The 15,818-nt window shown below is 35.1% G+C and overlaps 3 protein-coding genes across 3 annotated transcripts in view; 1 reads left to right on the top strand and 2 right to left on the bottom strand.

The window, feature by feature from the left end:
- Positions 1-15,818, bottom strand: part of LOC134248885 (leucine-rich repeat-containing protein 57-like) — a 99,466-nt gene that overhangs the window by 4,157 nt on the left and 79,491 nt on the right. The gene's annotated exons all lie outside the window — the stretch shown is intronic.
- On the top strand, positions 62-3,888 carry LOC134248887 (cancer-related nucleoside-triphosphatase-like). The gene is made up of 5 exons (XM_062731283.1): positions 62-194; positions 1,718-1,892; positions 2,305-2,413; positions 2,653-2,853; positions 3,685-3,888. The coding sequence occupies exons 1-5, from the start codon at positions 143-145 to the stop codon at positions 3,751-3,753; spliced, it is 606 nt and encodes a 201-aa protein (XP_062587267.1). The 5' UTR covers positions 62-142; the 3' UTR covers positions 3,754-3,888.
- LOC134248917 (uncharacterized) lies at positions 7,207-14,840 on the bottom strand. Its single transcript, XM_062731308.1, has 3 exons — positions 14,437-14,840; positions 8,280-8,373; positions 7,207-8,125 (listed from the first exon to the last, which is right to left on the bottom strand). Exons 1-3 carry the CDS (start codon positions 14,740-14,742, stop codon positions 7,938-7,940), a joined length of 588 nt encoding a protein of 195 aa, XP_062587292.1. The 5' UTR covers positions 14,743-14,840; the 3' UTR covers positions 7,207-7,937.

The following is a 15,818-nucleotide window of genomic DNA, read 5'->3' on the forward strand; positions in this document are numbered from 1 at the left end:
AGGGATATTCTTCCAAATTCAAAGAAATTAGTAAACAATCATCCGGTAAATTTTATATATTCTTTGTATCCGGATTCCCATTTTTACGTTTCCAGTTACGTCAATACACGCTACTTTCACTTTGACGTCTTCCAATGAAAAAATGGCAACGTCTGCTAGTGGGATCAAAAATGTCATTTTAACAGGAAGACCAGGTGAAACGATCTTAATTTCTCATTATAGAGGAACATGAGGAAGCGGTGAACAAAAAATTATATAAAATCTAAAAATTATTTCCTTCGATTCAATCTGTAAGTTGCTGAAAACTTGTTTTGGGAGTAAATTTAGGTATCAACAATAATATGTTGACGGTGCTACAGTTATGGCGAGCGCAGATATTTATTTTGTAATAATTATGTTCCCCAAACTAAGTTGGGGAACATATTGTTTTTACTCTGTTTCTTATTATCATTTTTCTTTTTCCTGGGTACTTTTTTTGTTCGTGAGTGATCTTGTAAACTGTTCACCCGAAGTAGGTAAAGCCTTTCTAGGGTTAGTAGACATGTTATGTAGATTTGCGGAATCAAGGTAATTTTGCGCGCATGTGCTTGCAAGAGCGCGCACGTGCAACACGTAAAATGACCAATATAATAGATATGGCCTTAACTTTTCTATTTTTTGATTATATGCTTTGAAACTCAAAATATAAATATATAATAGTATTAAAATGACATGATCAAAATAGCAATGGCATGCACGTGCGCTTCGCTCTGATTGGCTGAAACTAAAGTCTCAATATCTTTCTTGTTTTTCGACAAAATCCTTTGAAATTTTGAACATGGTCATACACTATGAAGATCTACAGCATGACATATAACAATTATCATGAAAGCATGCGCATGCACGTGTGCTGCAATCTGATTGGCCGAAACTTTAAATGCCTATAACTTTCTTAGTTTTCAACAGAACGGGATGAAATTTAGAGTATGAATAGGTATAATGGATTCCCACATTATGCTACTATCAAAATTGAATGCAAGGACATGCATGCACATGCGCAAAATGATTATACTTAAAAATGGTAACATTTATATAAAATAGCCAACATGCCATGATCAAATTATGAACGTTCAAAACGTTGAATGACATTTATAATTGATATCATTATAACTTTTTTATTGTAAGAAATCCTTGATACTGAGCAAATAAAAAACTTACAGGAATAACACACAAAAGGGATTTTTTGGGAGTAACACTAGTTTAGATCGGGCTCTTCAAACTGCACGTGACATTTGGTGCGTCTAGACTCTGACTTCACATGACGTCGTATGTAAGTTACATTTCCAAAAAGAAGCCTGAACAGTGCTGAAAGGAAATGAAGAACATTTCGTTTACTATTTATGTTCAATATTTATCCATAAAATCAGGGCATGTTTACTTTTAATTGAACTTTTGCTGCTATTCTCGAGAGAACATAGCTTTAACAAGTGATGCATTGTGGGTCCAAATTACTGCGTCAAAAAATTCTATCGAAAGAATGTGCAGCAGTCCAAATTTTCTCTTCGCACAGGTGTTGCTTTAAGAGCTCACATTGACGAGCATTGCTTTGCGACGCTTGCTGCGCTCGCTGTAATCTCAGCGAGATTGGTAGGGATAATCTGGTGGTAGTGGACAACACACGGATAATCATCAACACACCATATGCATGATTCTTTAAGATACCATGTTTTTTGTTTAGGAATAGGAAAAACAACACTTATAAAGAAAATTAACAGTGCTCTGTGTGATTCTGGGTTGGAGGCTAGAGGATTCTACACGGAGGAGCTGCGATCAGACGGACAGCGGTTAGGATTCGATGTGGTTACCTTGGACGGGAACAGAGGACCACTGGCTCGAATACAGGACAATGAAAAGTATCTATTTCTTACTATTAAGATTTTCCTTCATATAATTTACATGTATAGTTTTGCTAAATTTAGCATGATAAATATTTAGCAAGCTGTTAGTGTTACCCTTTTCAACATACATTCTCTAACCTCATTATCTTGAACCAAATGGGACCAAGAAAAAAGGTTCAAGATATCCGAGGAATTGAGATATGCTGGGAATAAGTGTTAAGGACTTTAAAAACATTTTGACAATACATACCGGTAGTATCATAATAACAGTGTTCGAGATTACCAAAATTCAGCTGCATTTGATATTAAAAGCAATTGTCAGTACTATGTAGTTTAAACTAATTGGAAATAAAGTGTGCTTTATATGTTAAAGAGATTCGTATGTTAATCAGATTGTCATTAATCAGAGTTATATCATCATTAACAGTGGAAGTGTTTCACATAAAAGGAGCCACTTGGTTGGTAAATATGAAGTGAAAGTCACATCATTTGAAAGTATTGCTCTCCCTACATTAAGGATACCAAAAAATATACAGGTAATACAATGGTGATGTTCAGGTTTGTAAAGCTATAAAAACATTTTATATCCTTGGCTTTAACAAGAGAGGTTTATCTTTTTTTTCAAAAAAAAAAAATCATTATACCGAAACAAAATTGACTGTTTGCTTTATCTTAATGAACTTGACATCAGAAGAGAGTAAAAATAAAGATGTCTTTTTAGCTAAGAATGAACACATTGTGTATTACATTTACTTACATGTATTTTGTTATTCAGACAGATACGGGACATTCTCAGATTTTTATTATTGATGAGATTGGTAAAATGGAACTCTTTAGTCAAACATTTGTGACTATGGTGAGGGAACTTCTAAAGAAACCCAACTCTGTCATCATAGCCACGATACCAATACCTAAAGGAAAGCCAATTCCTTTTGTGGAAGAAATCAGGAACCACAATCAGTCACAAGTGTTCACAGTAAGGATCCATATTTGTTTGAAGTGGTCATAGGATTTATCTCCCTTATTCATTTGCTACAAATTCTCTATGTCTTTTATATATAACAGGATCCCATGAATCCAATGCTTAGATAAGTAGCTTTAACATTCATTAAATTGGCTGTGATATAGATATTAAATAAAAGCATGGTGCTGGAGCAAATCAAGGCTGAAGCTTAGAACTGTTTTCTGTGGTGCTAAGCAGATAAGAGAATTGGCTGTGTCTGGATGGGGCATCAGTCCATCCCAGGTTAACTTCTTGCATTGGAAGCAATTTACATAAAAAATCTTTTGGAATCATTTTTCATCCAGTAGAGAGAACTTTATTTGAGTGGTGATTTAAGTTGACACTTGTGACTAGGCTGGGGCCACAGTAAGGGCCTCATAGTCTTTTTGGGAATGTTTTGGGGGAAAATCTTTAAAATTAAAATTATAATCAATGATTGGAACACAACTATAGCTACAATACTGGGGTATTTCATTTTATGAAAAAATTATTTTACTTAGGTGGGTGTTGTTGCTCATATAGGATAGACTTTTATTGTAATTGTAGCATGCTTGAAAAGTTAAACAAAGTATTTGTAAATAGAAATTGAGAGAAAGTAATATCTTTATCAAATGGTTCCTCAACATTCTGGTGTTAATTTTAAAAGTGTTTAATGTTAAAAAAATATTTTAAGTATTTTGAGTACTTGATAAAGAAGTTGTATGGCTGACTACAGATGTTTTTTTTTAGATAGATTTTTTAAATTATCTAGAACTTGGTGTATTTTATGATTGTCATTGAATATAATGAATTCCTTATTGACAGGTCACCATGGAAAACAGGAACCATATTTTGGATGACATCATGAGTACAGTACACACAGTTATGGAATAGGAATAATTCCATCATGTGTATTCTAAAAACAATTTATGCTAGAATTACAAGTGTACATGTGTAATGAAGGGGAGGTTATATATCCAACATCTGCAATTCCCTTCTGATCAGTAAATAAAATGTTGCATAACTTTACACTTGGTTTCATTTTTTTTGAAAAGTATTTTATAGATCATGATTCACGATTTTTCAGTTTAGATTCCATGCACAACTGCTAATTTTGGTGAAAGTTTCGCAGTTTAAATGAGGTAGCAAAATGCAGTACCAATTGCATTTGTGCTTAAATATGTATGCAGCAATTTTTTTCATTCCGCAGTACATGTATATCATTTTATCATTAATGGCATTATATACCAAACACAGCACCTCACACAAAAGTTCAGGGAAAGGAAGTCATAAAAACACTGGGGATTATTAATTTTGACAAATTTTCAATTGTTTATTAAAAATAAATGACAATAAAAGATAATAAATACTATCTATAAAATAGTTACAGTGAAAAACAAGGAGCACATTTACAAGTAAATACTATGGTACCCACACTTTCACAGTGGTCACTTGATTGACAGTATTCATAGACAGACAAACTTCATGATGTAGATGAAAGTTAGTATAATATACATGATTTTCAAATGATTGTATCCTTTTTTTGTCAGAAACAGGTCCAAGGGAATAAATTTCATTTTTTAAGGGGGGGGCACCGTCAAGCACAAATTTCATGGCAAGCTGAGAGACTGAGGGAGTTATCAGAAATATTTATTGAGCAGTCACACCAATAAAAAGGGTTCGATTTCCAGAGTATAGGATATATATCGGCAAAATTATTGTGCCCCCCCCCCTCCCCTGGCAGCTTGTATCAGTAAAAATATATCATTCAATGCAATATAATTTTAACTGAAAATATTGACAAATTCATATTAACTCTGAATTTGGCAGCAACGTACTATGAAGGGCATTCCCCTTTTTCGAAACATAACCTTTTACTGTTAAAAATGTTCATCGAAGAGCCTGTTCCCACACCCCACCCTCAAACACTCATACCTTTTTGTTGCCTTATCATTAAATCTTCCTATAAGTAGTTCAGAGGAGCAGTCAATAAGGAGCCATGATATAAAATTTCATTGTAAAAGCTTCGTGAGATATCGCTTGGAAAGGACAATTTCAACCACAAACAGAATGTATGCATTAATGACCTTGACCTTTGATCTTTCAGTTTTGACCTCAAAATCAATGGAGGTCTTTCCTGGGCCACTGGAAGTTGTGTAAAATTTCATTGTAAAATCTCGAAAGCTTCTCATGATATCGTGCATTAAAACAGACAGAATTTATATTTACATTCCCTTTATTTATAAAGAAAATCATTGCCGTTTATCAGTCAGTAAACAGCAATAAGCACATAATCTGCACATATTTCTTGAGTGTGGCTGGTCGCCCGCGTGGTGCAGTGGTTAGAGCGTCTGCTCTAGAGTTGATCTTTACGTCAAAGGGATCGAATCCCACTGTGGAATGTGGAGACCGGTACCTTGTCGCTGTGCTGGCACGAAAAAGATCGATCCCTCCTTGCTCAATGACCGTAAGTGCCGAGTATAGGACAAAATTTGCAGCTCTCCGCCGGCAAAAGTGCATGGTTGCGTCTCCATATAAGTGAAAAATTCTCGAGAGGGACGTTAAACAACATTCAATCAATGAATCAATGGGCTGTGGGTGTTCCTTAAGGAATGAAGCTTATTTCAACTTATGTTATACGATATAACATAACTTGGGGGCAGTTTACGCTTTATAAACCGCGAAGCGGTTTATAAAAAAGCGTAAACTGCCCCAAGTTATGTTATATCGTATAACATAAGTTGAAATAAGCTTCATTCCTTATAATTTAATTTCAATGTTGACAATGGGACAATTTTTCCATTTTTTCCTTCGGGAAAAGGCTTCAAATATCGCATATTTTAAAAGTTAACGTCAAGCGGAGTAATATGTTTGTTGACGTAACTCATTGTGACGTAGGCAAGTTATGTTATACAAAATGGATAAAATCGTTTATCCAATCAAATGACGTGTTACAACTGAAATTAAATTATATCAATATACAGTGACGTACATATCAAAAATACGCGATATTTCATCTACTAAATCCTACATAAATGATTATTTGTACATATATAAAAATAAACAATTAAATATCAGGATATATAATGCAGCTATTGCAATGTATGCACTAAACTCACTAGTACATATGATTATAGTGGCAAAATATATAACAAAAAGTAAAATAGAAGGTGCACAATGGCATTTTGTAATAAAGAATCTGTGAGAGTATCATAAAGTTTTATTCAGTTGTGTAGGAGGAACAATAAAAAAAGGTACAGGATATATGTGAGCTATTGCAAAAAAAAAGAGCTCACTAAGCTCACTAAATGATACCCCCTCCTCCCATATGATTATAGTGGCAAAATCCGTGTTTTGCTCTGGGAGACGAAAAATAAGTGTAAGATCAAAAAGTAAAATAGAAGGTGCACAATGGCATTTTGTAATAAAGAATCTGTGAGAGTATCATAAAGTTTTATTCAGTTGTGTAGGAGGAGCTGCGGATAAGAGATGGATATCCTTCAATATTATAGAAAGAATGGAGTGCCAATCCTGTTTTGCTATGGGAAACCCGAAATATGAGCCCGAACAAAAAATAAAATAAAAGACGCACAATTGCAATATGTAATAAAGATTCTGTGAAAGTTTCATTTAATTTCATTCAGTGATATTAGAGTAGTTGCGGATAATAGATGGGTGCCCCAAAGCTTAACAGACGTACGGACATCCCGATCACCATATACCCTCCCACTTTTCAAGCAGGGGGTATAAAACAAGACGTGTTATGAAACACTGATGCCCCCGTATTGCAGTTTATGGCAAGGGTTGAAGTTTCTCCAATGCAAGTCAAACTCCAGGATCAAGATCAAAAGGTCAAAATTGTTCGTATCCAAAGGAAGGTCTTGTCATAATGAATAGACCTATGAAATATCAAAACTCTAGTATTACTGTTCAAAAGCTATGCCCAAGGCTTTTTAAAAGTAGGTATCACTTTAAGGTCAAAGTCAAAAGGTAAAAAATATGTATACCCAGTGAAAGGTTTAGTCACAATGAAATCGCGTGTGAAATATAAGTATGAAAGCCCTAGCACCAACTGCTGAGTATTTCAAAGTTTTGACCAAGATTAAAGTTACGTGTTTTTGTAAATGTGGGTCAAACTCCAAAGTCAAGGTTTAGAGGTCAAATTTGGTGGTACCCAGAGATAGGTCCTATGACGAGGAATACACAAGTGAAATATAAAAGCCATATCCGTATCCATGCACTCAAAAGTTATAGGCAAGGTTAAAGTCTTTGAGGACAAACAAACAGACAGGCAGACGCACAGGGCAAAAACTATTCATATACCCCGAAACTTCGATTACGGGGGCATAATCACTTTTTTTTCTGCAACAACTGCACATTTCTTCCCGTACAAACGTTTAAATTTTGATCTGGATTAAAACTGCCCCTTTCAATGTGGTCAAAGGTTTGACTGAGCCATGCACTTCGTTTTCTGGATTTTGATCCTCAATCCGGGCCTAAATTCGACAGCTTAAAACAAATACTAGTAGTGAATTATGTTTTTTTTTTTTAATTCACAATAATGATTTAAACTATGTATTCTTCTCCGTCTGTCTGATCAGTTGATACATATAAGGCTCACGGCGGGACTGTCCGATCAACAGGGGATGCTTACTCCTCCTCTGCACCTGATCCCACAATTGGATCAAAATCATCAATATTTTACTTGGAAAACGGGGATTTGGGAAATGTAGCTCTAATGTGTCCGGGTATCGCAATGGTAGTACACACGTTTCTCGCCGTTGCGATCCCCGAGTTCGACCCCTGTGACCAACAGAGGTTGTTTGTGAGATGGTAAGGTGATTTCTCCGGGTACTCTAAGGGTATATAAAAATATAAAAATAGTGGGACAATCTCTGAAACTAAACAAAAACGGAAAATGATATCAGAAATCGAAACATAGGTGTTGTTGATAAGGAATTCATATACTAGTATTTTTGATGAAATATGTCTAATAAAATTTTCCAAAGGTGGGGAGGGGGGCACCATCCATTCATCAGGTGCCCGTATATATGAGTACACAATAGAAGCCTTCAATTTTAACATGAAAAGGAATAGCTCCAAATGCCAGTGTCCATACAAGTCATCACAGAGGGGCCCCCGGTGGGAGTGACATTGCTGCTGCAGTTGAATCTCACGTTGTCCCCCGTGCCCCAGGGATACGTTTCGGGGTCAGCAAAGTCCACTACTGCGTTTTTCACCCCAGGTGGTTTGGAGCAACGCTTACCTGGCAAGAGAAATTTTTATTACTGTGATTAATTTCTACGTGTACAAAATCTTGTATCGGGTAATATGTGCAACTGAAAACAATAAACGCTTAAAAATCGCTGAAATATTAGCACTTTTAAAAAAAATAACGTCATTGTCCCTACTCCCGTTACCTCCATATACGGGAATACATCGGTAGGTGGAGTCCGACTGAACGCAGAGGTCATCCTCTCCACAAACGTGTCCACTGCACGTCCCAGCGATACCCTGGAGTGAAATCATATCCAAATCAGATATGCATCTTTACTTAGTTACAATTAAAACATGATTGTGACGTAAACCTTTTATTTGTGTTGTCCATTCTATAGCTTAATGTTGAGCTAACCCCCCTAACAATCCATTTAGTCACCTGTAAGTGTCCATTCTTTTTGGTCCATTCTTAAAAGAATGGACAGTTTTTTCAATAAGAATGGACAGTTAAAAACAAACAGAATGGAGAGTTACAGGTAAACCTTAGCATGTGCACAAGAGGGAAAAAAACAAGTATATACTGACAAAACGTCAGAGATACTCAAGCTGTAGAAAATCAGCTAGAAAGTGTCATTAATCAATATCCTAAAATGGTATAAGATGAGGGCTATTGATTGATTGATTGTATGTTGTTTAACGTCCCTCTCGAGAATTTTTCACTCGTATGGAGACGCCACCACTTGCCGGTGGAGGGCTACAAATTTTGTCCTATGCTCTGCACTCAGGGCCTTTGAGCAGTGAGGGATCTTTTTCGTGCCAGCACCTACTGCGACAGGGGGCCTCGGTTTATACGGTCTCATCCGAACGACCGGTCTCCACGTCCCACAGTGGGATTCGAACCCGCGACGTAAGGATTGACTCCTTACTTCGCGACTCTAGAGCAGACGCTCTAACCACTGCGCCACGCGGGCGACGAGGGCTATTGAGTCAATCTTCTGTTGAATAAAATACATGTACATGAAACAAAATTCATATAAATTGAATTTAATTAGAATAAATATAATTAATCGTATTACTTTTTAAGATGAATTTACGTTACACACTTTCAGGAATATTTTATACAGGATACATGTAGTTTCCGTTTCTTAATTTAATGAAATATTTGTTTATGTAGACATTTAATATATACTTCAAATTATATACATTATTTGGGATTATTTGCTATATAACGTACATCACAACCTTAGGCGTCGGAACCGGGAGGTGGGGGCATTTTTTTTTTTTTTTTGCAAAGATAGACATAAGATTGAAAATTGGGTTTTACGTGTTTTTGTTGGTTTACCCCCCCCCTTCCTTTCAGTTTGCTTCCGACGCCTATGACACATTTAATGTACATCAATCCCAATAGCTTGTTACTAGCCTTTAGTAAAGTTTTTTTTTCAAAAGGGGGAGGGGGTGCGGGCTGCAAATAATCCACGTAACTATATACGGATTTATCCAGCTGTGTGGCATGTCCAATACATAGTCCGTACGAATCCAAAAGAAGTTATTTAGGTTCCATTACCAAACTGACGATAATTCTATTATTTAGAAAAACAAACGTACATATGAGTGAGAATTTATCAATAATTTATTTTGTGCTATTATCTTATTGTCACTCAAAGTACACATCATTTGCAGGCAAGTGAGTTACTATATCAGTTGGGGAGGAGGGGGCACAACCATCCATTTTCTGGCCATCCACTGTAGAATTTGTTAACGATGGGGTAACCTGCGTCACCTTTCAGAGTTACCAGTGGACTCGTCCAAGGATGCTTTGTCGGCGACCAAAACGTCGGCGACTGAAAGCTACCTGAGATTCCTACGCAAAGGAAAGCGCGGAATCTCTGTACAGAAACTATTGCGGCTGCGGGGCTTCACTCATTGTTCATTCGCCATAGAAAAGAATCCGACATTAAACACTTAATATCTATGAATATACAGATGTTTTCAAGATAAGCTTCATTATTGTTTCTAGAAATATTTTTATCCACCGAAATAATATATTTTCGTGTTTTAAAACTGAGTAAATCGAAAAAATAGGGCTTGAGTAAAAAAAATTAATATATTAAATACGATTTAATGTACATGTGAATAACAAAAAGAACTTGGAGATATAAGTTAATCCAGAACACAGTGTCTGCATCGGATCTGTTCGATTTTACACATTTAAATCAATGAGTAATGCACATTATTTCAATTCACAAAACTTGAATTTAAATGACACAATTTCACATTTGATTAAGATTTTGGAAGCATCATTCCTTAGAAAAAAATCCATTTTAGGCTTGAAGTAGGCTTATATTAAATCCATCAACCAGAAAACATGCACCATAAAAACTACACTGCTGCAGTGAATATTTCGGTAGCAAATAATTAAAATTGAAACATTTCCAGATTTGATTTGATATACATTTTCAGGTCGAAGTTTGGCCCATGGCTATCCAACACTCGGAACACAATTTGCATTTCACCATTACACTGCTGGTATATCCTCAAAAACTGAATTCGAATTAAAAAAAAAACACATTTCCGGTTTGAATTTGAAATACCTGTATTTGTCATGTAAATATCACTAGTGCAAGGGCATAATCAAGTAAAATTTCCAAGTTTAGTATATAAATATTTTCAACACACATTGTAGTTTCTAAAAAGTGCTGCGATCCTGTCTCAATTCTGCAATTTCATTGTTAAAATTATACTTGTATGGCAGAATGCTCTATTTTTTGCTGGTCAGCGGCATGAAATATTGATTTAATTTAATTGTTTTTAAGATTTCATCAGGATCGCAGCACTTTTCAGATACCTTAATAGTTCTACAGTTGAAATGTAAAAGCTTACTTTGATCCAGGTCAAAGTATCACTGGTTGTGTGCATCTTTTGGTTTCGATTTCGATTCTGTCATAATTATATTCTCTCCATCGGAGGAAAACATGTTTGCCTTTTATATAAAAACTAGCATCCCTCTAAATCCACCTGTAACTGTCCATTCTTTAGACAAAGACCTTTTGTTATTTGCAACTGGAAGCACAATGGCTATTCAACAAATTGCTGTACACCCCAAGCTTACCCTTAACTGTCCATTCTGTAAACAATGAATTCATAGTATGTGTGCTACCTGTTTTGCACATTTTTTGTTAAATGTTCAGAACAAAGAGATTCGTGTTTTAAGTAGGAGAAAGGCCTCAAACTGCCGGTCCATTCTGTGAGAGAAAGAACTAATCTCGGGCCTACGGTCCTCGATTAGTTCTTTCTCTCACAGAATGGACAGTTTTCGGCCTTTCTCCTTTACATAATAAATATTATGCATGCTGGCACTAGGATTCAAACTTCTCATATACATATACAACTAGGTCATGCAATACGATGATTTAGCCACCTGAAGAGTATAATATTCACCGAGCCTGAAGGGCTCCTAAAAATATACTAATAGTACTGACAAATTAAAGTCAGTAAAATGTGCACATTTGCCTCTTTTAATTTTGATAGAAAATGAGATCACCTGAATTATATTATATGATAACACAGAACATAGAAAACTTAAATTAATGAACTGCTGTTATATACTTTATGTAAAACATAGTTCAAAAATTCTCAAAACCCAGCTTATGGCGAATGTTGGAGTTTTCCAAATGCAGGTCAAACTTCAAGGGCGCGAGATAAAAAATGTTGATACCCAAAGAAATGAGACCCGTGTCAATGGTTACAGATGTTTAAAAGTGGCATATGGGTCAAACTACGAGTTTTGGTCAAGTTCAAAAGGTAAACAAGATGTGTTTGTGAAACACTATGCGCCCGGCGGCAACAAAGTTCGGAAAAAGCTATTTTAGCATTAAGGTCACAGTCAAGGTCACAAGGTCATTGACCTTGGTGTCATTTGAAAGAGTTTGATTAGTGAAGTATGCGTACCAAATATGAAATCTCAACATCTATGGTTCCATAGTTATAATGAGGGTTTAAAAAAGCTATTTTTAGCATATAGGTCACAGTCAAGGTCACAAGGTCATTGACCTCGGTGTCAATTGGAAGAATCTGATTAGTGGAGTATGCAAACCAAATATGAAGTCTCTATCTTTCATGGTTTCAAAGTTATGGCGAAGGTTAAAGCACAGGAGTCTGACGTTTTTATCGTCAAAAAAAAAAAATCCGGAAAAAAAATTTCCCACCCTCAACTTTTTTTAGTTGAGGGTGGGCAATTTTTTTTCCGGATTTTTTTATTTCTATTCTTTTCTCTCTTTTTTTTTTTTTTTTTTGACGATAAAAACTTCAGACTCCTGTGGTTAAAGTTAGCAGAAAAAAGCTATTTTTATCATATAGGCCACAGTTAAGGTCACAAGGTCATTGACCTTGGTGTCATTTGAAAGAAGTTAATTAGTGGAGTATGCATACCAAATATGAAGTCTCTATCTTTCATGGTACAAAAAAGTTATGGTGAAGGTTAAAGTTCGAGACAAACAAACAACCAGACAAACAAACAGACAGGACAAAAACAATATACGCCCTGGGTCTATCGATCCGGGCGCATAAAAAAATATTTAAACACCATGGAAAGGTCTTATCAAGACGGATATATACATGTGAAATATGAAAACCCTACCACTAAATATTCAAATTTATAGCCAGGGTTAATATGTTGGTCGGCAAATTTTTGCAAAAGTGGATCGAACTCTTAGGTCATTGTGAGAAGACGAACATTTTTTACCTTGGCCTTAGAGTTTGACACTCTTTTTTTTTTTTTTTTTTTTTTTTTAAAAAAAACGTTAATCTTACTTTTGAACAGTTATAGTATATACTATGACTAAGCACTTGCACCAGCACTTTTCTAACTGGTATTATGAATGCTGTAACTATATTTTTCCTAGTTCTGTTCAATATTCTCACGAGATTACTTATTCGTATAAATGCGTTTGTATTTGGTTTTAAGAGTTCATGATTTTTTCATATGTACAACAATCATGCCTAGCAGCAATCAATATATACGTTGGTTACATTATCCGACGTTTCAAATGAAATGAATTTTTTAAAACAAACATTGAAACACTTTTACCCTGCAGCAGAATTAACGGGGTAGATTTCTGTAACCAAAATAAAATAAAAATAAAGAGGTGAATAAATAGAAATAAAATTACATATTTATAAATTATTAAACAATGAAGAGTGCAATAAATATCTCAATTCAATGTCTAGAAGACAGTAACACTCATACAGGTCACAGTGTAGCTGCAGATCTGTAGCGTTATGGTTTTATATATATTTGTCTTTGACCATAACGCTACAGATCCTGTAATGCAAAAAAGTGCAATTTACGGCGCAATATTTTTTGCTCACTTTTGGGGAGAATTTCTCCACTTTCCAGCATCTGTCAATCAACTACCTTTAACTCCCTAATTCTAGACACATTCTGTAGCCAATGTGTATATTTGATCCACCTCCCAACCATTTATAGTTGTCTCTATACAGGCAATAAACTCGCTTGAAGTGTTTTTCAGCAATGTAACAAGTATAATTTTAATCAAGCGAGTTTATTACTTGAAGAGACGACTATAAAGGGTTGGGAGATGGATAAAATATAAAAATTAGTTAAATAATGTACCTAGAATTAGGAAGTGAAAGGTAGTTAATTAACCGATGCTGGAAAGTGGAGAAATTCTCCCCAAAAGTGCGCAAAAAATCTTGCGCCGTAAATTGCACCTTTTTAGATTACAGGATCTGTAGCGTTGTGGTCAAAGACAAATATATAAAACCATAACGCTACAGATCTGCAGCTAGTCACAGTGTGGAAAGTAAAGAAAGTCTTACATAAAGTCCTTGTTTTATCAAGAATATAAAAATAATTGTTAATAATAAAATTAAACACATTTTCCTCATTTCATCCACTTTCTTTGTTGAATTTAAACTTATTTTTGCACTTATATATCAGCATATTATCGAGGTATTTTCCACAAGTAAGTTATCAACCAACGGAAGAAAATTCTAATATTAACAAACTCTATATACTGTAACTAATGATATATAATTTTTCTTATTGTAAATTGCAATCTGGTTAATTACAGATCTCTACATAGCGCAAAGCGCAAAACAAATTTCATTCCACAATCTTTACTGCATGTTTTGTCAACATAAATAAAAACTACCGTCATAATTTTGCCATACATATATAATTGATATTATCTAATTAAACCATCCTTGTCATCCAAATCCACATTTATTGAATTCAAACCGGTAACGAGATTAATATAATAAAATCTTGTTGACTATGTTTAATGTTTAAATGTAAAGAGAGAGAGAGAGAGAGAGAGAGAGAGAGAGAGAGAGATTTACCGAGGGGAGGTCAGATTTAGTGACGTAGTTTGTCCCGATCTCCGTTTGGACCAGACTTGGGTCCTCCTCCTTAGATTTTGTGAACAGTTTACAAGTCTGTGAAGACGTGTGGGCGAGGGCTTTACACTTGGCCCCCCTCAGGCAGTAGGAGGCACATTCTATCAGGGTGGACAATGTCAGGCTCTGGTACAGATAAGCTTGGTGTAGGGTGGAATCCGCGCTCTTCGTTATCGTATACTCCGAGCATGTTCCAGCAACGGTCAGACCAACGGTTGGTAGAAATCCGAAGATGCTGAAAAACTTCATTTCAACGCAGAGAAAAAAAACCTCCTTCTCGACACAGAACGGTGTTGGGTGATGATTGGTGTCATCAATGTTTCATAGACGCCATGGAAGATTAACTACATACTGTTTTAGACTAGTTATATATTGATTTAACTTTTCATTAATAAGGCTATTGTGTATATATATAGGCCTGTAAATATTCGTGTTTCAAATTAAGTGACTGAATGTTTTTTAATAACCTTCCTTTATTCCAAACATTGGTTGTTGATTAAGAAATATAAAATATCATTTTTATATTTGCATAGCCGCGGATATGGCATGACGTTGGTCATGTTATCAAAGAACAAAATACGGTATTAGCAATAATTCGCCGCAAATAATACGATATTTTAATCATTTTTGTATCATTGTTTGATGTTATGCATTGAAGTAAGGAAGATGCGAAATAAATTCTACAGGTACAAAAATGACGTAATTTTTAACTATGACGTCACTTATACGCGCTAAACATCGAATGGTCGTGCAAAATCGTTAAATTATGCTGAAAAATGAATAATTTTTTCAGCGACAAATGATTGACAACCTTGAAACGTGCAAAGCCTTAACACTGCGACTGTGAATTAAAGTCACGTCGAAATTCAATGGCGTTTATTTTAATCTGATAATTAAATAAATCAAATATGATGAGACGTGCAGTACGTAATTTTTTCTTTTTCTTTTCATATTTATTTATTTTGATATAAGTCTTAAGGGGAGACAGGACACGTGTCACATGACTAAACAGACATATCACGTCATAATCGGTGATGATATACATGTTAAACGTTGTTAAAGTCAACAGTTCTTGTGTAATTTTATTCTAAATTCTAAAATTGTTTTTTAAACATTTAATTTTAGAAATTATTATTAATAAAATCTTTAAAGATCTTGCCATCATTTAGATATTGTAAAGTTGCCCAATCCACACGTTTGTTTCTCTTTACCCTGCAGTCTGACGTCAGTGACGTCATAGACGTAGTGTTTGAATTCTCAGTGCAGCGAGATCAAGTACACACACCCGTCATGTATCGTGATAAACTTCTGAAGCAGGTTTTTTT

The sequence above is a fragment of the Saccostrea cucullata genome, unplaced genomic scaffold, assembly GCF_032062105.1.
Source record: "Saccostrea cucullata isolate Sc308-1 unplaced genomic scaffold, CSIRO_AGI_Scuc_v1 ctg62, whole genome shotgun sequence".
In the NCBI taxonomy this organism is placed as follows: Eukaryota; Metazoa; Mollusca; class Bivalvia; order Ostreida; family Ostreidae; genus Saccostrea; species Saccostrea cuccullata.

Coding starts and splice junctions, on each gene's coding strand:
- LOC134248917 (XM_062731308.1), bottom strand. CDS start 14,742: ATGAAGTTTTTCAGCATCTTCGGATTTCTACCAACCGTTGGTCTGACC. Junction 8,374..14,436: donor CTAAATCTGACCTCCCCTCG/GTAAATCTCTCT, acceptor ATTTCACTCCAG/GGTATCGCTGGGACGTGCAG. Junction 8,126..8,279: donor ATGTATTCCCGTATATGGAG/GTAACGGGAGTA, acceptor TTCTCTTGCCAG/GTAAGCGTTGCTCCAAACCA.
- LOC134248887 (XM_062731283.1), top strand. CDS start 143: ATGGCAACGTCTGCTAGTGGGATCAAAAATGTCATTTTAACAGGAAGA. Junction 195..1,717: donor CATTTTAACAGGAAGACCAG/GTGAAACGATCT, acceptor TTTTTTGTTTAG/GAATAGGAAAAACAACACTT. Junction 1,893..2,304: donor CGAATACAGGACAATGAAAA/GTATCTATTTCT, acceptor CATCATTAACAG/TGGAAGTGTTTCACATAAAA.